This window comes from Martes martes (genome assembly GCF_963455335.1).
Source record: "Martes martes genome assembly, chromosome: 4".
NCBI classification, from domain to species: domain Eukaryota; kingdom Metazoa; phylum Chordata; class Mammalia; order Carnivora; family Mustelidae; genus Martes; species Martes martes.
The window spans coordinates 65,626,686-65,648,004 of NC_137891.1; the positions used below are offsets into that span (position 1 = coordinate 65,626,686).

The 21,319-nt window shown below is 36.9% G+C and overlaps 1 protein-coding gene across 1 annotated transcript in view; it reads left to right on the forward strand.

Annotated features, from left to right (window-relative positions):
- Nucleotides 1-21,319, forward strand: part of ARFGEF1 (ARF guanine nucleotide exchange factor 1) — a 147,385-nt gene that overhangs the window by 118,420 nt on the left and 7,646 nt on the right. The window contains exons 24-35 of the mRNA XM_080801137.1: nucleotides 1,807-1,847; nucleotides 1,941-2,110; nucleotides 2,880-3,031; nucleotides 3,171-3,343; nucleotides 3,990-4,150; nucleotides 5,107-5,237; nucleotides 8,103-8,232; nucleotides 9,326-9,461; nucleotides 9,542-9,680; nucleotides 11,370-11,442; nucleotides 17,322-17,454; nucleotides 21,077-21,216. Coding sequence (XP_080657263.1) covers nucleotides 1,807-1,847; nucleotides 1,941-2,110; nucleotides 2,880-3,031; nucleotides 3,171-3,343; nucleotides 3,990-4,150; nucleotides 5,107-5,237; nucleotides 8,103-8,232; nucleotides 9,326-9,461; nucleotides 9,542-9,680; nucleotides 11,370-11,442; nucleotides 17,322-17,454; nucleotides 21,077-21,216 — 1,579 coding nt within the window. The remainder of the gene's footprint in view (nucleotides 1-1,806; nucleotides 1,848-1,940; nucleotides 2,111-2,879; nucleotides 3,032-3,170; nucleotides 3,344-3,989; nucleotides 4,151-5,106; nucleotides 5,238-8,102; nucleotides 8,233-9,325; nucleotides 9,462-9,541; nucleotides 9,681-11,369; nucleotides 11,443-17,321; nucleotides 17,455-21,076; nucleotides 21,217-21,319) is intronic.

Here is a 21,319-nt window from a genome sequence, read left to right on the forward strand (position 1 = left end):
CTATTTACTGTTTAGTTTTGTCATTGTGGTTATTTTTTTTTATAGCCATCACCTGTGAGAATACCTGTGTTTGAGAAATCGCCTAGTGACATTTATAATGTGTATGCCAGCCATTTTCATTTTTGTTCATATGAGAAGTTGTAGGCTTTGTATATTTTTAATCTCTGGATCCAGTCTAACCACTGGATTAAATGGGGCCTTTATTATTCTACTTTTTCTCCCAGATGATGTTCTCAGCCAGATCTTTGAATTATTTTGTTCTACTGACAAGAGCAATAGAGGAAATCTTAAAATATTCCCTTAGCAGGAGATCAGAGTGTGAGTCATCACGTTGTCAGTTTTTAGGCTGTTTTTCCTGTCTTGTATTTGTTACTCATTGCCAGGACACATGGACAGACATTCAAGGGCACTGAGGTTAAAAAATCATGATACACTTACAACATGGGTATAGTGGACATAGTAGGGAAAAAACCAGGGTATATTTTAAGTGTTTATGTTTTGCTCAGGTAAGTGTGAAGCAGTATATCAAAGTAGTTAAGAGGGTGGACCCTGGAGTATGCCCATCCTGGTTTGAATCTTGGCTGTAGCACTTACTAATTCTGTAACTTTGAGGAGGTGATTAAATATATTTGTTCCTCAGTTTCTATTTTTATGAAATTAGAAGTATAGTAGTCCCTACTTCATAGGCTATTTGTGATTATTAAGTGAGTGGATATATCATAAAACACCTAGAATAGTACCCACTTTTTGATTATCGGTAGCTATTACTGTTACTATGATTACTTTTTATTTCTTTTTTTTTGTTTAAGATTTATTTATTTTAGAGAGAGAGGTGAGCGGGTCGGTGGGGAGGGGAGGCAGAGGGAGAGAGCATCCCAAGTAGACTCCGTAGTAAGCACGGAGCCCAACAGGGGGCTCAGTGTCATGACCCTGAGATCACGACTTGAGCTGAAACTAGGAGTTGGGCACTTAACCAACAGAGCCCCCCAGATGCCCCAGATTACTTTTATTTCTAAGCTTATTATTTGACCTGCTTCTGCCTTTAACGTTTCCTTTTTGCCATGCAAATCCTATGGTACACAGTATAAATTGAGGAATATCAGTTCACCCTGGAAGACACATCAAACCCTTGGTTACAAACCCGGAGCATCAGTAAAAATGCAGACTTTAGAAGAGGACTAATAGGTCTATGCCAAAATCTTATATGAAACTTTGAAACAAAGAAAAAGTTCAGTGAAGAAAGCTGGGCAAACCTGGACAACACAGCTTAACACTATAAACATTTGAATTTTCCAGAAAAAGTTATTTAGCCACTTCTTAGTTAAACTATTAGAGACTATTTGCAAGCTTCTGTTAGGTTGCTTATAATTTAACATAATGAGTTTTCTAATCAAATGTATGTTACTTGTAAAAACAAAGAATTTTTCATCTTAAGAACATGTTTAATGCTAGTAGATAATCAGGAAAGATTGAAAAATACCTTCTGTTTTGCACTCTGCCAGTTAGTCACTTAGTTTTACAAACTGATATTTTCCTTATCTTAAGTCTTGTGTTGATCTAGTGTTTGTGAAACTTACTAATAAAATTAAAACAATATATTCTTTATTTTATTTTTGAATGCAAAGGAGGGAGGGAGGAACATCCAAACTATACTTGTTATGAAATGATATATTAAAATTTATTTGACTGCCTGATTTTTTGTGCTCTTAAACCAGATTTAAAGTAGGAAGTACCTCATGCTACTTTTGAATTGCTGTAACAGATGTAAGAGTTTATAAATTTCTGAATTATGTTTCTTTTCTTTAGAATATTTACAGGGTCTACAAGGCTAGATGGAAACGCTATTGGTAAGTATATACATTTATTTCACTTATAAATTGGTTTTTGGCTAAAAGACTTGAAAGTTAAGCTAACAAAATATAAATCTGTTTATATTATAGTGGATTTTGTCCGTTGGCTCTGTGCTGTGTCTATGGATGAATTACTTTCCACTACACATCCAAGAATGTTTAGTCTACAAAAAATAGTAGAAATATCATATTACAACATGGGAAGAATAAGATTGCAGTGGTCTCGAATTTGGGAAGTTATCGGTGATCATTTTAATAAGGTATTTGAATAATTGTAGGATTTGCTTACATTTGTAATGTTTTTTGTTGTTTAAAATTCCTTAAAATCTGATTGAGATTTTTTTTCCTTTTCTACCTTTTTTAAATTACATTTTTGTAGGGGCATCTGGGTGGCTCAGTGGGTTAAAGCCTCTGCCTTCGGCTCAGGTCATGATCCCAGGGTCCTGGGATCAAGCCCTGCATCGGGCTCTCTGCTCCGCAGGGAGCCTGCTTCCTCCTCTCTCTGCCTGCCTCTCTGCCTACTTGTGATCTCTGTCAAATAAATAAATAAAATCTTCAAAAAAAAAAAAAAAAGGTTGGGGCGCCTGGGTGGCTCAGTGGGTTAAGCCGCTGCCTTCGGCTCAGGTCATGATCTCAGGGTCCTGGGATCGAGTCCCGCATCAGGCTCTCTGCTCAGCAGGGAGCCTGCTTCCCTCTCTCTCTCTCTCTGCCTGCCTCTCTGTCTACTGTGATCTCTCTCTGTCAAATGAATTTAAAAAAAAAAGGTTAAAAAAATTACATTTTTGTAATTAAAAGTAGGAAAACCTTTGAATCCTGTTTTTTTTTTTAAATGATTGCTGTAGGTTTTAAGTACCTAGTTAAAATGTGTTTTTCTTGTTGAGAAATATTGTTAGTACACCTAGTGCCTTTGTGGAGAATTTTAGGATTTACCAATTTGTGTTCTTAGTGATATATTTTTTCTAAAACAAAAATGAAGAAATAGACTTTCACTGCTGACATTATTACCCTATATTTCTATTGCCATTACAGGTTGGCTGTAATCCTAATGAAGATGTAGCTATCTTTGCAGTAGACTCCTTGAGGCAATTGTCAATGAAGTTTTTAGAAAAAGGGGAGCTTGCTAATTTCAGATTCCAGAAGGATTTCTTAAGGCCCTTTGAACATATAATGAAAAGGAACAGGTATTATATTTGTTGAATTGCTTAATATCAGAAAAATACCTTATTATTTTCCACAGCAGGGGGAAAACAGAAGAAAGGAAAAAAAAAACTGATGGGTTTTATGTATATGCATATCCAAGCAATTATATTAATATTTTAGGTCTCCAACAATTCGAGATATGGTTGTACGGTGTATAGCACAAATGGTTAATTCTCAAGCTGCTAACATTCGGTCTGGATGGAAGAACATTTTCTCTGTGTTTCATCTAGCTGCATCCGATCAAGATGAAAGCATAGTGGAACTTGCATTCCAAACAACAGGGCACATTGTCAGTGAGTATTCTTCTGCCTGCATTCAAGTTTAAAAAAAAAAAAAAAAAAAGGCAAAGCTTTAATGTGTTCAGAAAATAATAGAAATATAAGATCACAGACCTATTCTGGGTTTTCAGTTTAACAAGGTTTGCCTGTAGAGAGTTCGTAATGATAGTAATATTGTTATTATGTTGTTATAGTTAACATTTATTGAATGTTTACCAGTGGCAAGAACAGTAAGCACATTGAATGTGTTTCCTTTGGTCTTTCCAAAGGAAACACTATAAGGGAGAATTAAATACTGAGGTTGTAAGTTAAGCCTGTCTGAAAGATGATAATGATGACCCTCATCATTTTTCATAGATTGAGACTGCAGTACAAATAGGTTGAACGCAGTTTTGTATATTCATCTCAGCAGCTACTGATTCAGTACCTACTATACTGTCACTGTATTGTGTGTTGGGTTTATAGTGTAAAGAAAACACTGTGTACCTCTCCCCACTACTCAAGACAGTTAAGTAAGCAGTAATGACAGATAGGAAGTGATGTCTGTTAGACATCAAAACCCTTCACCTTTAAGTATGTTTTAACTTCTGGGGTTGGTGTTTTTTTGTTGCAGTTAAGAATAATTGAAAAAATTATTTTGATATATTTTCCATCCTTTCAGCTCTTGTGTTTGAAAAACACTTTCCAGCGACCATTGATTCTTTCCAGGATGCAGTGAAGTGTTTGTCTGAATTTGCGTGCAATGCAGCTTTCCCAGACACAAGTATGGAAGCAATTCGACTTATTCGCCATTGTGCAAAATATGTGTCTGATAGACCTCAGGTATAGCGTCATTTAGTAAACAAAATTTTGCTGAGCATTTATTTCCAGTTTGAGATCAGAGTTTATTTGGGAATTGAGGGGATATGAAGCATTTAGTTTTCAGTAAACCCCCAAATTATCTGAGCTTGTTTCAGACTTAAGTGATCAGTAATGATAGCTATCATTTATTAAAGGTGTTAGGTATTTGTTTTTCCAAGTGTAATGATAGCTGTCATTTAGTAAAGATATCAGGTGTTTTCCTGAGTACTTTACACGCGTTAACTTGTTTAATGTTCTTAACTTTATGGTATAGGTAGATAAGGAATCTACATACAGATAAGGAATCTGAGGCACAAAGAAGTTAAAAAATGTGTCCATGGTTGCAGGGCTAGTAAAGGAGACCTAGGATTTGAACTGAATCCTGTGTTTTTAGCCGTTAGCCCATACTATTTCTTGCATGTGGTGCTGTACAGTACTGAAGTTGGCTGTCTGTGGATGCATGTGGACTCAAGCACTGAAGTTAAAAGTTGAATTGGCAACCTGGCTGCCAGCCTTAACTTGCATATTGAAACCTATCTCTAACTATCGAGAATTTGGTAGTAAGATTTTTGACTACATACTAATGTGTACCTATGGGGGAGCTTAGTACTTTTTACATGCATCGACTCATTTGACCTTCATACTTCCCAGGGTAGCTGATAAGGCTGCATGTGTCATAACCAGGGAAAGGATAAAAATGGAAGCCTGATTTAACCTCCTGAATATAATAATACAGAAAAGCTGATGACAGAGTTGAAGCTGAAGCCAACTTCAGGATTTTAGTGCAGTGCTCTTCATAGACAGTTAAAATCTCTTTCTATAAATTGTTTATCAAATTGGCTCACTTTTGATTTGTAGAGCATTTAAAAATTTTGGGGGGAGAAATAATACACAGGTGTTATGTTTTACCTTAAGTATATCTACCTTTCTTCTTGAAGGCTTTCAAGGAGTACACAAGTGATGATATGAACGTGGCACCGGAAGACAGGGTTTGGGTGAGAGGATGGTTCCCAATTCTCTTTGAGTTATCCTGTATCATCAATAGATGCAAATTAGATGTAAGAACCAGGTAACAATCAGTGTTTGTAACTACGATTTTGAAAGGCTCATTTTGACTTCATTTAACTTTTCTTATGTGAACATAAGTTCAGTAATTGAAGGCCATAAGTCCATAAGTCATGTGTTTTATCAAATATAGTCATTATTTGATAGGCAGATTTTAAAATATGTTAAGTGGAGCAACAGTAAAAATGGAAATACTACTTTTTCTTCAGATTTTAGTCTAGCATACTACTTTGAGTTTTGGCTTCTATGTTAATTTAATAGTTTACACATTTTGTCTTTTCATACATTTGTTTCTAATTAAAAATTGAAGTTAGTGGCAAAATTTATTTCCTGATGAATGCTAAAAGAATTTCTCATTGCACATCCGTGGTGAACTTTAGATAAAGAACCATTTCTCTTTGAAGTCTGGTCTTCAGAGTAACAGAGTTTTGGATAATGTAGGTCTATTAAAAAAGAAATGTGCTCTTTCAAAAACTATATTCTCAGTAAAAGATCTATATGAGTATATAGTTCATTTGTAAAGAAACTTCTATGGATATATTGTAACTGGATAAGGATTCAGTTCACACTTAAGTTACAGCTAATGTCAATCCCATAGAAAATTTTTATCCTACATTTTTTACTGCCAAATTGACATGACTGATTTGTATATCCTGTTACCTGTCAACAAATACTTGAGGCATCATGAGTTTAATTATACGTTTAAATAAAATCTGTCTTTTATATTGCCCATCTTCTTTTTAGGGAGAATCATTAATCATTTGGGCAATTAACTTTATTGGATTTTTTTTAAAATTGGAAAGGTAGTAAATAGAGACTTGTAAGATATCAGTGATAGAACTACAATGAAGGCATGAATCTCTCCTTCCTCCTCTTATACCACAACCACCCTCATCCCCATCCAAGGTGGAGTTTGATACATACCCTAAGAAACTTCATTTTTATTTGTTATCATGGAAATTTTTATAAAATTAGGTAAGCAGTCCAAAATAGGACTCAAACCTTGGGAATTTGTAATAGAATTTCATAATCACAAGAACAATATACAGCATTTTAGACATTGAAAATTGTTTGGCAGTGGACCTGTTAGGAACTTGATAAAATTCAAGATAGCCTCTGATTCATGTAAACTAAATTACTGAGATTTACAGGTTTGCATTGACCAGCCACATCATTGGAGCAGCTAATATATCATGACAGACACATCATATAAACTTGGCATACATACATACACACACGCACACACCTGGCCTTGTTTCTTTGTAGAAATTTATTTGATGAGGGGATAAAGAATCTTCCTGCTTCCTTAGTCTTTGAGCCTGTTCTTGTCTGGGACCACCCACTTTCCTTCTTGCCATATCTCCATGTTGAGATTATGAAGGAGTTCTGGTTGTTAAAGAGAAGAGAAAATACGTATTCTAGTTAATAAAGGAGAGGAAAAATATGAGTAAACTTTGTTCAGTAATGGCCTTTTCTTATTTCATTCCAGGATCTTTAAGGACTGATACTTAGATTACATTTAAAAAATGTAATACCATGATTGGTGTAAATTGCACAGTACATTCACATGTGTTCTCATTTGATTGTCTTAAAATTTTATAGATTTAGGATTGGTTAATTAACCTAGGGTCTCACATACTCTTTTTCCCCTGTACCAGCAACTTAAGTATTGCTTTCAAAAAGGTTTCTTGAACTGTGAAAATCTTGGAAACCTCTGTAGCTCTGTGTTTGCTTTGTGGGCCTGGAAAAAAACAGGATTCCCACATCGCCTTATCCCTAGCTGTGGGATTTAGCATCCAGTTACTTAGAGTGGGAGGAAGTGGATTTCAAGCTCAGGAGATGGAGGAAGAGGGAGCCTTGTTCCATTGTAGGGGGAAACATGAATTCCAACAGGCTTCTCCAAAAGAAGAGTATGTTACTTTCACAGGAATTTCTTTACTATGGCTCCTTTACTTTTCATTATACACATTAGGTACTTATGGATCAAATAATTGCTGTGAAGTTGCTATAGGACCAAAGTACCATTTGCACGTTTATTTAACAAATAGTTAGAGCCTATTATGTGCCAGACCCAGAGATAGCATAGCAGCAAATGAGCTGAACTGCGAACCAGTCCTTATGGAGTCTTTCAGATAACATTTGGTTTTGGCTTATCATCAGACTTTTTAGAAATATAGACCATTTTCTTACTGGAAAGATACCTATTTTGCTAGAAGAAAGTAACATATAAAGAACAGATCAAGTTTTTTAATGATTACATGAAGGGATTATTACTTAGAGGAAGATAATAAGGAATCAAGAAGGCAGTGTTGAGTTTTAATTGTAACACTTATTCAAAAGACAGTGCATTGATATTAAGCAGTTTATTTGTTCAGTAAATACTTACTGTGTGCCAAGCATTGTTCTATCCCTGGCATATAGTAGGAAACAAACTACCACATGAATGTCTTAGTGGATCAGTTTTGTAAATCTTTTAGTTCAGGGATAATCTATGAACAATTAAAATGTTAGCTAAAAAGTCCTGTAACTCTTTGAAAAAAATTTCCCAGAAAGCAATTTTATGATGATTATTTGCAATCTTTAATTTCATTTACAATCTTAAAATGCTGGAATGATGGGGTGGGAGTGGGAGAAAAGTGAAATAAAACATTTTAAGGCCAAGTCCTTTGGAATTTTCTCCTACATGATGCATCCCAAAGAAACCAGTTTTACAGTGGAAATTTCTTAAAACTGAATATCTTTTATTAGTTTAAAACCAGTTTTAAACTTTTTTAGTAGCTTTATGACCTCTAAGAACTATTTTAAGAGGGTATTCTGATGTGGCTTATTTTTTGTGTTATAGCTTCCCACTTGTATTTTATTGTTTTAGGGGTTTAACAGTAATGTTCGAGATAATGAAAACTTATGGCCACACTTATGAAAAACACTGGTGGCAGGATTTATTTAGAATTGTTTTCAGAATCTTTGACAACATGAAGTTGCCAGAACAGCAGACAGAGGTAAGAGAAAAAAATTTCATTTAACACAGTCAAGTTAAAAGTTTCTGAGTATTTTCCCTAATACAGTTTAGTAGATCAAATCAAGTACTTAGAAAAGAAAAAAAGTTCCTGGAGAGTTGTTCATTATAATAAAAAATTACGTCTTTATAAAAAAAGAATCCTTTTTGGGGATAGAACTGAGTTAATGAATTGGTTGTTTTCAGTGTTTTTGTTGAACTTCCAGTTTCTTTCCTCATTATAATATTGCCACAACTACAGATACCCATAGCTTTCTTTATATTCACAGTGACTTCTTATTCTGAAGTGAGTAAAGAATACATAGTAATAAGTTTTATTTATTTTATTTCAGTGTCTTTTGCTACAAACCAATTATAGCATGAATCTCAATAAATGTACGGAGAGAGCCTCAGGTTTTCTTGTTTTGTCCCATACAGCTATATTAAATGAAACATTAGGGACTGTGTGGCCTGCAGCAAGTTTTACTTTAGATCTGTGATTTTTGAATCTACAGGTGGACTCTTACTCAAAACATCTGATGTAGACATATGTATATGCACTGGCACAAAACTGTACATGAAAATTATCACTAGTCCAGATTAGTCCTTTATGTATTTGAGAAAAATAAATTATTTACACTTATTTTGTATGGCCCTATTAACCGTTTATGGTATTTTCAAGTAACCATACTGCATGAAAGTTTTATTTTAAATTTATGCGAAACTTGGATAAATTCCTATTTCCTTCCTCTTTATTTCTCCATTATGTTCTGTCATATAATGGAGCAAGGCCAGATGTTGATATTCATGCATATTGTTTGAGAAGAGTCATAATGTTAATAGCAAGACAATTCAGTGATAATTTTTAAAATCAAAAATAATGTAAAAAATAGTTTAATTACTTTATACATAAATTGTTACAGAATAATGGAGAAAAATAGATCTCAGTGAGTCGAGGTGAATGTAATATTCTAGAGGGAAGTAAGTGCTCTGAAAGGAAGATGGACAGCCTTAGCTTTTAAACATGCAAGCGTATTTCTCCTTTAATTCTGGTTGTTGACAAATGGTCTGACCTTTTAATGACTTTTTTCCCTTAGAAAGCTGAATGGATGACTACGACTTGTAACCATGCACTTTATGCGATCTGTGATGTATTCACTCAGTATTTAGAGGTACTCAGTGATGTACTTTTGGATGATATTTTTGCCCAGCTCTACTGGTGTGTGCAGCAAGGTAGGTATATAGCAAATAGTGACACAAAGTGTTAAATGTGGCCCCGACAATATGTAAATGAATTGCTCTTTTCTTTACAGACAATGAGCAGTTAGCACGATCTGGTACAAACTGCTTAGAGAATGTTGTTATTCTGAATGGTGAGAAATTTACCCTAGAAATCTGGGATAAAACTTGTAACTGCACACTGGATATCTTCAAAACCACAATCCCACATGCGTAAGAGGATTTTACTTAATTTTATATTTGTATATTGAATAATAGACATAAAAAGTTTAACTAGTTATTTTTTAACAGAAATTCTTTTAAAAAACCTTTGTGTTCCATGGATTTGTATTTATTTCAAATCATATTCCTATAAACCATAACAGATACTTGAATTCTTTGTAACCAAACACTTCAGTCTGATTCGTCATATGGTCATTGATCATATTGAGTTGATTCTACTTTTTAATAGGGTTTTATTTATCCAGCTTAAAGCAAGCCGTGGTTTTGAATTTTAAAAAAGCAACAAAAAAACTTTAACATATATTTCAGTTACTATAGACTCAATAATCTAAGGAAAATTTATTTGTAAATATATTTTATAGTTAATTGTCCTCTTCTAATGAATTAGTTTGGAACTGAATTGTGGTGAAGGAGTTTTTATCAATGGAGAAACTGAGATGTAGTCTCACTAAATGAGTAATAGCATCTGGATTATTTGTAGGACGTACTTAAATTTACTTCCCAACTCAAACTTTGGGGATCTCTGACCTACGGAAAGTTTTACTTTAGATTTACTATTTTTAAATCTACTTAATAAGATGTTTTAAATCTTACTTAAAACATCTTAAGTAGATACATGTGTATGTACTGACATAAAGCAATGTATGAAAACTAGGAGTTCAGATTTTTAAGCATCATAACTTTTTCTTGACATGAGTGAAATATGTTTACCCTGATACGATCCCCTTGTCAGTATCCTAATAAATGGGACACTGGAAGTCAAACAAAGGGGACATACCTCTAGGAAAGCAGTCTGTCGGTGGGTCTATACTGAAAGGACAAATACTGGTCAAACTTTTCTTATTTTTTAGTGCACATTTTATTGGAACAATGTAATGTACTTGACAAATGATCCATTTTTGTCAGAGTTTATCTATGTCAAAAGACAGTATGAAGTCTTGCCTAGCTATTGTCCCTGTGAAGTCTTAACAAAACCGAGCCAGGCTGAACATTCTTATTTTTTTGTTTGTTTTAGGAACTGCCTCTGTTTTAATTTATTGGATTACAAATGCAGGTTAAGATACGTGATCTTAAAGATAATCTAATAAGCATTTCTTAATAGGAAATAACTGTACCAGAGTTCTTTCCATATTGAATTGAAAAGATATATCTACCATTGTCTACTCCATTTCCCAGGAGCTCCTGCTTCTCAGAAGCAAGAACTTGGGCCTTAGTCATCTTTCTATTCCAAGTATCCAGTCAGGGATGGCAAGTTAGTTTCTTCTTTTGGGCCAAATTTTATTTCATTTATTTTTATATATTTAAAAAAATAGAATCTAGAGAGTTTTATGAATTTTTGAAAAGTCTCAAAGTTTTCTCAATCTCACTTTAGGAAATATTTAATGACATTAATACTTAGAAAAAGTGAGTTTAAAGTTTTTGAAACTTTTCAGAATTTTTTTTTTTAAACTGATGACCCATAATACTCTTTTGATTATATTACATGCTAGTTGATTGATTTCTGTTTTCTGGAAATACATCTTTTAAACTTTTTACTAGATTTTTTTCAGTAGTGGTCAGAGAAGGATTATATTGTTTTGGGCATATTCTTGTGACTTTTTTTATGCCTGTTCCAAAACACATGTTGGATGTGTCCTGTTTCACACTCAAAGTGATTGGTGTGACTTTGGTATTTTAAAGGCTCTTAACGTGGCGTCCCTCTTCTGGAGAAACTGTTCCCCCACCTCCATCTCCTGTGAGTGAAAAACAGCTGGTAAGTTTTCATTAATAAATCATATTTAAAATTGCTTGTGAGAAATAACTTTACTACGGGCCAAATTCTTTTATGTGAGTCCAGGTCTTTAAAAAAGATGGCATAGGGGTGCCTGGGTGGCCCAGTGGGTTAAAGCCTCTGCCTTCGGCTCAGGTCATGATCCCGGGGTCCTGGGATTGAGCCCCACATCGTGCTCTCTGCTCAGCAGGGAGCCTGTTTCCCCTCCTCTCTCTCTGCCTGCCTCTGTCTACTTGTGATCTCTGTCTGCCAAAATAAATAAAATCTTAAAAAAAAATTAAAAAGATGGCATAAATTTGTCTATAATTCTTAGGTTAAGCTTCATAATGGTAAATTCCCAGGTGGCTAAAATTTATCTCTGTAAGTGCCATGAAGGAAGTATTTTAAATTATTTTATAATGTAGACAGTTTGAGACAGAGTAAAATGATGTCTGGAGTTTCAAGAGCCAGGCATGAGATTATGTAAGGATTTCCATGCCAAGGGACACCTGGATGGTGCAGTTGGTTAAGAATCCACTTCTTAATTTCAATTCAGGTCTTGATCTCAGAGTCCTGAGTTCAAGCCCCATGTTGGGCTCCATGATGAACATGGAGCCTACTTATAAAAAAAAGAAGAAGAATTAAAAAGGATTTCCTTGCCAACCTAAAGATATTATTGGGTATTTATTTTAAAATTTTAATTTGGATATAATTTAACCTATGAGAAATATTACAGTAACAGTTCAAAGAATTTTAATATACCCTTCACCCAATATATTTGTTTCCTAGGTCTACCACAACAAATTACCACAAACTTAGTGGCTTAAAACAACAGATTTATTGTCTCTCATTTTAGGAGGCCAAAGGCCTAAAATTAAGGCATCAGCAGGGCTGCATTTTCTCCAAAGGCTTTAATGGAGAATCTTCCTTTGCCTTTCTCAGCTTCTAGTGGCTCTTGGCAACTCTCGGCATTCCTTGACTTGTACACACATCACTCCAGTCTCTCCCTCCATTTTTAAATGTCTGTGTCAAGTCAACTCTGTTACGTATCATACCTGTCTCTCCTTTCTCTTGTAAGGACACTAGCTGTCTCTTATGTCTATAAGATATAAGCCACCTCATCTCAAAATCTTTAATTTAATTACATCTTTAGAGACCCTCCTTCCAAGTAACCTTCGTAAGTACCTGAGGTTCCAACTTAGATATACTATTTTGGGGCCACTGTTCAACCTATTGCTGTCTTTACCCTCTGGCACCCAAAAATTCATGTTCATCTTTCAGGCAAAATGTGTCATGACATTTCAGTATTCCCAAAAGTTTCAACTCATTATAGCATCAGTAAGTCCCAAATCTGATCTAAACATCATATCTAAAGTCCCAGATCTCATCATCACAGCCATCTAGATCACGTATGTGGTCTCTTCCGGGGGCATCATCTGTCCCCATCTGTGGACATGTAAACCTAGAAAACAAATTACCTGCTTGTAAAATACAATGGTGGGACAGGCATAGGCTAACCATCCTCATTCCAAAAGAGATAAATTGGAAGGAATAAAAGGGTCACTGGTCCTAAACAAATTCAAAACCCAACAGGGCAAATGGTATTAATTTTCAAGGCCTGAGGGGCTCCTGGGTGGCTCAGTCAGTTAAGCATCTGCCTTCAGCTCAGGTCATGATCCCAGGTTCCTGGGATTGAGCCCCAAGTTGGGTTCCCTGTTCAGTGGGGAGGCTGCTTCTCCCTCTCCCTCTGCCCCTCCCCCCACTCATGCTCTTTTCTTTTTCTTTCTCTCTCTCAATCAAATAAATAATCTTTCAAAAAAAAAAACAAGGCCTGAGGATAATTCTCTGTACCTTGATACTCTGCCTTCTGGGCCTGTGGCTCCTTCTTGTGCCCCAGCAGCTCTTCTTCTTAAAGATTAGCACGTGTTTGCAGCCATGTAGCCTGCCTGTAGAATCCCAGAGATCTGATAATCTTCCTTTTATCCTATGTCTGTCCCTGTGAGTCTAGGCTGGCTGTGTTCTGCTAGTATATCATTCGCAAAATCCTGTGGGTCTCTTATGTATGTCAAGAGTGTTATTTATGGAACCTTTCTGGATAACTTTCTCTCTGTTCCAAGCTTCTCCTGAGGTGTTTGATTGGATCCATTGGATACCCACATCTAATCTCTTTCATCAAAATGTTGTCTAACGATCCGAAGAAATGTTTTCATAACAATGAATTTTCCGATTTTAGCATCCTTCACAATCTGGATAGGCCACGATTCTCCAAATTATCAAGTGCTAGGTTCTTTTTGCCTAGTAATTCCTTCCTGAGTATCTCTCTGGCCTCACATATTTCTGTAAACACCAGGAAGAAACTGGGCTGCATCTTTAACCTTTTGCTTAGAAATATCCTCAGCTAAATATCCAGGTTCATCACTTACAAGTTCTGTTTTCCACGCAAGTAGTGTAACACAATTGAACCAGATTTTCTGCTACTTATTTAACAAGTATCACCTTTCTTCCATTATCCAGTAACATGTTCCCAATTGCCTTCTGAGACCTCACAGAAGCACTTTTAACATTCGTATTTCTGTACACATTCTATACCATGACCGTATGTGTATTCTTCAGGGTGACAGAAGACAGAAGATTTCTCCATCATGCATTTCACCACCTTCTGCATCCTCACCAGAATTGAATTTAACGTCCATGAATCTACTAACAGTCTCTTCAATGCAATCTAGGCATTTTCTGTCATATGCCTGAGAACTCCTCTGGCTTCTACCAGTACCTAATTCCAAAGCCACTTCCACATTTTTACTTATTTGTTATAGCAGTGCTCCACTTCATGGTACCAGAACCTGTATCAGTCATCAGTCAGTGTTCTACCAGAGAAATGGAAGCAGTGGGAAATATCTGTTTCTATCTGTGCGTGTATGTATACTATGTGTATGTGCATATATCTGTCTTCTTTTTAATTTAAATTTCACAGAATTGGCTCTGTAATTATGGGTGCCAATAATTTGAAATCTGTTGGGCAGGCTGGAAACTCGGGCAGGAGCTGCAGCAGCAGTCCACAGGCAGAGTTACTTAGGGAGACATGAGGTCTTTCACTTGATCACATGAAGCTCCAGCCATATTATTGAGAATAATATCCTTTACTTAAAGTCAGCGGGCTGTAGCTGTTCACCACATCTACAGAATACCTTCACAGCAACACTTGGATTTGTGTTGTAACTGAGTAACTGGATCCTATAGCCTAGCCAGGCTGACACAAAACTACATGACACCACGTTTCTCCAGATGTTATTTCACTACATTTGCCTTATCATTTCATCCCTCCTCCCTTCCTTTTGCTCTCACTGTCCCCTCACCCCCACCCCACAAACTTTTCAGAATTCTTTGAAAGTAAGTTAAAAATAAGATGTCCTTTATTCCTTCAATTCTTTAGTGTTTTTCCTTTAAAAAAAAAAAAAGTACTTACATTAGCACAGTGCTATTAACAAAATCACGAAATTACCATTAAAACAGTACTATTATTTAATCTGGCCTTATTAAATTTAAACCCAGGAGGCCAGAGGTAGCATACTAGTGTCCATTGGTCAGTTTGTACTTTTAAATTTCCTAACTAATTGTCAGTGGCTGAAAGTTAGATTTCACAGAAGAGATCTACTCTGAATTGATATTTAGAGAACAGTCACATCTGGTATATTGGGGCCACATTGCTCCATGACCCTGATCTGTAGGAGGTGTCTGTTCGTTATAGACTCCATCCAGCACTTAGGAAGTCCTGTTTCAAGCCCAGAATGAGCTTGCTCTCTTTTTTGTTTTTCTTGAATTTGGCCCACCCGTGCTTGCTTTGTGGGCTTCTGTTTTGCTGCCTCTGCCATATAGTATAGTAGTTTGCAGTGTGGGCTTTGATGCCAGACCCAAAATGAAATCCTGGCCCTGCAGTGACTGGTTCTGTGGCCTCAGCAAGTTACCTAACCTCATGTCAGAGTGAGTCTTGTGATTAGAATTAAGTCAGGTAGTGCACATAAAGTTGTTGGAACCACATGTAATGGGGTGAATGCTCAGAGGCTGGGCTGCTGCTGGGTTGCATAGAGGGAGCCAGCGGTGCCCCTCAGGACCAATTCACAGTCTCCTCTGTGAGCTGCTGCTGCCACTGCTTCTCTCACTCTGCTTTCCTTTGCTTTCTCTTCTCTGTACAACTTACAGTTTGCCAGTAAGTTGCAATATTTTCCACACTGTCATTCTCAGCTGAGTATTTCTTGCCTAATGCACTAAAGGACTACTTCTTACTTGTTTTTGTTTCTTTCATTAAACTTTTGTTTTAATGGGTCTGAAAATTCTGGGACAGATTTTTGATCAAGTGGTTTCCATTAAAAAGTACTAATCTTAAAAACTAATAACTTAAAATTGCCACATACACACACACACCCCAAAAGGTCCACAAAACATTCTCCTTTCCTTCTGAAGGTTTTACAATGCATTGTTAGCCTTAACCAGTTTTTTATTATTAAACTTACATGGCCAGTTGATACAAACATTTCTGAGACCGTTCTTCCACTACTGATTAAGACTGGGGTGGCGTGTATTGAGGATAATATTCATTTAGCCTTCTGAGCTTTCTGGGCAGACTTGGTGACCTTAGCAGCTTTAGCTGCCTTCTTGTCCACTGCTTGGATGACACCCCCAGCAACTGTCTGTCTCATGTCACAAACAGCAAAATGGCCCACAGGAGAATAGTCAGAGAAGCTCTCATTTTATATGGTACAGCAAATGAAAAATCATGAAATGTGACATTTTAGATCTAAGTTAAAATACTGTTTTGATTAGCACTCTTTCTAGGGAACGTAAGCCTCTGCCTTCTTTGCAGAAACCCAGGTGAAGGTCGCTTCTGGCTGAGACTATTAGGTTAGAATTCTCAGTTCCTCTGAAAACCATGTTCTGGATTCTACCTGGAGTGTGTTGTATTGCTGTAACAAAGTAAAGCTAGAATAGTAATGCCAGCTATCACATATTGTCTGACACTGTGCTAGTGCTTTGCATTTCTTACCTTATCTTTAATAACTTATAAGAAAAGTGTCCTCTCCATTTTCAGGTTAGAAAACCTTAACTCAGGAGTGTTCTTTGCTTTTCCAAGGTTATACCTAATGCTGAAGCGAAAGTCTTGTATAGTTCTGTTGGACTTGAACTTGAGCTTTTCTTCCTGACACCGCACTCGCAGTTAGCTTCTCACTGACCTTTCTGGTCACCAGTTCCTTTGGATGACAGAATGTCTTTCCCTAAACTCATCCCTACAAAGCTTTCCTGCGCACCACATACACAAAGCTTGCAGAAATGTCCCCCACCACTGCCACATATGTGTTCTGTTTAAACAGATTTCATGACAATTCATCGATATTGCTGACTAGCTTTTCCACACAGTTAAGCCTTGCATTTTTTTTTTTTATTGTTTTTGGGTTGTACCAAGCCCAAAACAAATGAGGGTTAGAAAGGAAGATTTTTCTCTTAAAGGCTGTCAGCATAGGTAACTATTTTTTTTCTTTTTTATTTATTTAAAAAAAATTTTTTTCAATGTTCCAAAATTCATTGTTTATGCACTACACCCAGTGCTCCATGCAGTACATGCCCTCCATAATACCCACCACCCCACTCCCCTCCAAAACCCTCAATTTGTTTCTCAGAGTCCAGTCTCTCATGGTTTGTCCCCTGCTCCGATTTCCCCCAAGCATCAGTAACTTTAAATAATTTTCTCATTGTGTCTGGTATCACACTGCATAGAACTTCCTTTTCATAGTGACACATGTCATTTTTTTGAAAAACAGCATACCAGAAACTGTTTTCATCCTCAAGTTTTATTCCTTGTACTTATAATGAATTTTTTGTTTTATTAGGATACAATATCACAGAAATCTGTCGATATTCAGGATTCTGTTCAGCCAAGATCTGCAGATAGTAGACAGCAAGCACCATTGGCTGCTGTCTCTACTGTGAATGAAGAAGTCAGCAAAATTAAACATACAACAAGTGAGTTATGTCTCCTAATAGTGTGTTTTGTTTTATATAGGTAAAGGATGAAATGTTTGCTTTTACTTTTGATATTAACAAATATATACTGTAGTTGATGGTGTAGTCACTCTGTTACCATCTGTGTTCCAACTTAGACATCCACTAATACCTGTAGTACCAGCTTTTTCCGTAGATGCTTTCAGCTCATGTTTGTGTCGGACACATAGGTCTTTTCTCAAGCACATGAGTGTTCTCTCTCCATTCCCCTCTGCATGCTAGCCCCATATCCTTTCTGCAAAAGTGGGGCCTGAGGGGCATTTCTCTACAGTGCTTTCTAAGCAGGAGCACCCAGCTTCCTGTGGAGCCAGCCTTCCTTACACTCAGCTGCCCCATACCATGTCTCCTCCGCTCACCCTCATAGTTTTGTTCACAAAGAAGGGGAATCCCTTCTATTTTTTACAAAACTGATCCAACTTTGTTTACTGAAGGAAAATAACAACACCAAGGAAAAGCCACCTCCTCCCTAGAGGAAAGCAGGACAACTCTAATTGCTTTTATAAAACGAGGTGAAATTCACATAAGAAAAGTAACCATTTTAGGGGCGCCTGGGTGGCTCACTTGATTGAGTGGCCAGTTCTTGGTTTCTGCTAAGGTCGTGGCCCTGGGTCCTGGGATGGTGCCCCAGGTCAGGCTCCATGCTTAACAGGGAGTCTGCTAGAGATTCCCTCTGTCCCTCTGCCCCGTCCCTGTGTGCATGCTCTCTCTCTAAAATAAATAAATAAATCCTTAAAAATTGTTGGTACATTCACAGTGTTGTGCAGTCACCCTAATGATCTTTTCATGTGCTTATGCCATTTGTATGTCTCTTCTTTGGAGAAATACCCGTTCATGTTCTTTGTTCATTTTTAATTGGTTTATGTCTTTTTGTGTTGAATTTTAAGTTTGTTACACACTTTGGATACTCTGCCTGTGTCACATATATGATTCGCAGATACATATATTCTCTGTTGTATAAGTCTTACATTTCTTTGATAACATTTTACACAGAAAGTTTTCCATTCTGATGAAACCCATTTTTTTTCTTGCTCTTGCTTTTGGTGTCATAGCTAAGAATCCATTGCCAGATTTAAGGTCATGAAGGTTTTCCTTGATGTTTTCCTTTTAAAATTTTTTACGCTTTTACTCTCTACATCTAGGTCATTGATCCATTTTGAGTTAATTTTTTTTTCAGGGAATTTTTTATTAATCTTAGGTGCTTTATACTCTTTCTTGAGAGAAGATAGGTTTGGTATCCTACTTGAAAGGAGTTTCTAGCTTCAGTCATTGTGTTTTGCTGACTTCCTAAAAGGGAGATAGGTAGTGGTGAGTGGCTTATTTGCATTTTTTATTCCTGTTTTCTAGAGAACAGCGTGGCTTGTGCAGGAATCCATGACAGCTTTAGTCTGCACTGGAACATGCCTTGAGGACAGAATAGTGAATGACTTCCCTCTCAGCCCCAAGATGGAATTTAAATACACTTAGCTTTGTAAAGGAAGGGTATGGTCATCGTACATTAGAAAGTTATCACATGGCTAATCTAGGAATGTACCTTTAACTGGAGCAGAGTGCTGCGCCCCGCCCACCCTGAGCTGAGGACCCATACTTCTTTCCTTCTGTTAGACACCCATCTCCCTCTCCCCTTGAAGTTCTTTAGGAACAGTTCACCATGGGATTGTTGACTCAGAATAGGTAGAGCTGGGAGAAGAACAAATGGCCACCATGTTCCTGTGAGCCCTTTCATTAAGTGGACAGGTGATGGCTCATCTGCTATCTGACTCTGTCCTACTCAAAGAATCATAACACAGACCTGAGTACTTCATCCTGCCTGCAGGATGTACACTTGCAGAAAACATCACTGCCCCATCTAGCCTTGGCTCTGTAGCTGCTGTCCCACATAGTTAATCTTTGCTTAGCTAAGGTGAACCAGTAACACTGTCACCTACCATAACTCTGGCAGTGTCAACCAACCCTAGTTGTAAAATTTGTCCAAACAGATATTGTCCCCAAACAGGCTGCTGGTCATTGCTAGTGAGTCTAAAGTTAAGATCCTTATCCTCCAAGGACACCAGAAAGCAGAGGGAGGTCCAGCTTTGCCCGTTCGATCAGAGTGGAGCCTTATCAGCCATACTCTCAGTTCACCTTGCTTCTCTTCCCACCCTTAGCAGCTGATGTTAGAACTAATGAGAACACATCCTGTCAGACGTCAACTGACTCCCAGCTGTGCTGCCAGGAGTCTCCTGTTCTAGGAACTGAGTTTTAGGACTTGAATGGGGGAGGTGAAGGAGTGACTGATATGTGTCAGCTCTGACTGAGGTAAAGGACTAGGGAAAAGACACTGAAGAGGAACAGTTGTGGGACTTGTGGCTTCCTTCTTTTCTTTTCTTTTCTTTCTTTTTTTTTTTTTTTTTTGATATGTGATCTAGTAGTAAGTATTAAATACAACAGCATTTCTGAAAACTACCTGGAAAGGAACCTTTATTAATGAACGTCCTCAATAAGAATAAATTCATGTGAGTTGTTTTGCTATCCCTAAAACATGAATTTAAGTTCCACAAATTGGTGCCACAAAAGGGAATTTGTACTAAAAGCAAAAGTAGACTGAAGAATTCTAAGTCATCCAGTGCTGAGCCAGTCGTTGCCCTAGAGTGGTAAACAGGCTGCTCCCGTTGGGCAGTCACCTGCCTCTGGAAAGCTCACTGGAAGAGCTGGCCCTGACATCCCAGGATTGAGGTATGACCTTGGGTCTCCCTTGGAGCCACATGTCAGCACCGCTCTTGCAGCATCTCAGTAGTTGAGACCTCTTTTCCTACCTTGTGCTTCAGCATTTGCTTAACTGGGAAGGTCAGGGAAATACAAAGTTCTTTTATGAACATGTCCTTATGGGTTGGGGGATTTTCAGAAATATCTTGTTGAGCAGATTTATTTGGGCTAGAGGAATTAGCTGTGTTTCATCTTGCCTGCTCAGCATGGAGAGCATTTTGATACTTTGAAATTTGGTTAGTTTTGTGATCATGTACTTAGCATAACTTTTTATAGATTTCTTTGTTTATGTATACATTTGAAAAATATAGTTCGCTACAGTTTTTAACCTGGATCCAAATGAAACGTGTGCTCTGGTTAACCCTCAGTATTACCCCATTTGTCAAAATTTGTGGCTGTTCCTCACTTCCTTTCTCACAGATCTGGTTCCTGTTGTTTTCTTTTGGTATAGGTTTTTATATTACTTACATTCAAAGGTCAAACGAGTTCTAGTAAATGCTACTAAACTCTTAGCTTTTAATCCATTTGTTACATTTTATTAAAGAATAACCTAAATCTAATTTAAAAGTTGTAGTGGGATCTTTTTGAACATTATTTACTGTTCTAAGTCCTTGGGAATGTTTTTGTTTATTTAAAAAATTAATTTTGTAAGGCTTTTCTAAAAATTGATTGCTTTTTTATTGAGTAGTGCTTATGTGCAAAAGCAGTATGTCCTCAGTGTAAAATGTTCAGATAACCTTCATACATACGAATATTTCCTTAGCATTGTAATGTCATAGAAATTATAAAGGATTCAAAATAATTTTTGTTTGCATGTGCATTGGGGTGGGTTTCCTCACAGAATTTCCAGAACAAAAATTGTTTGCCGCCCTGTTGATTAAATGTGTTGTGCAGCTGGAACTCATCCAGACTATCGACAACATTGTGTTCTTCCCAGCCACAAGTAAGAAGGAAGATGCCGAAAACCTAGCCGCCGCACAGGTACGGACATGGGGGGATGGCTGCTTTTACAAGATGAAGAGGAAGTTGGCTTTCACAGTCTGGACTTCAGAGCAGAGGTCACATTAGAGATTTCATTCAGGGG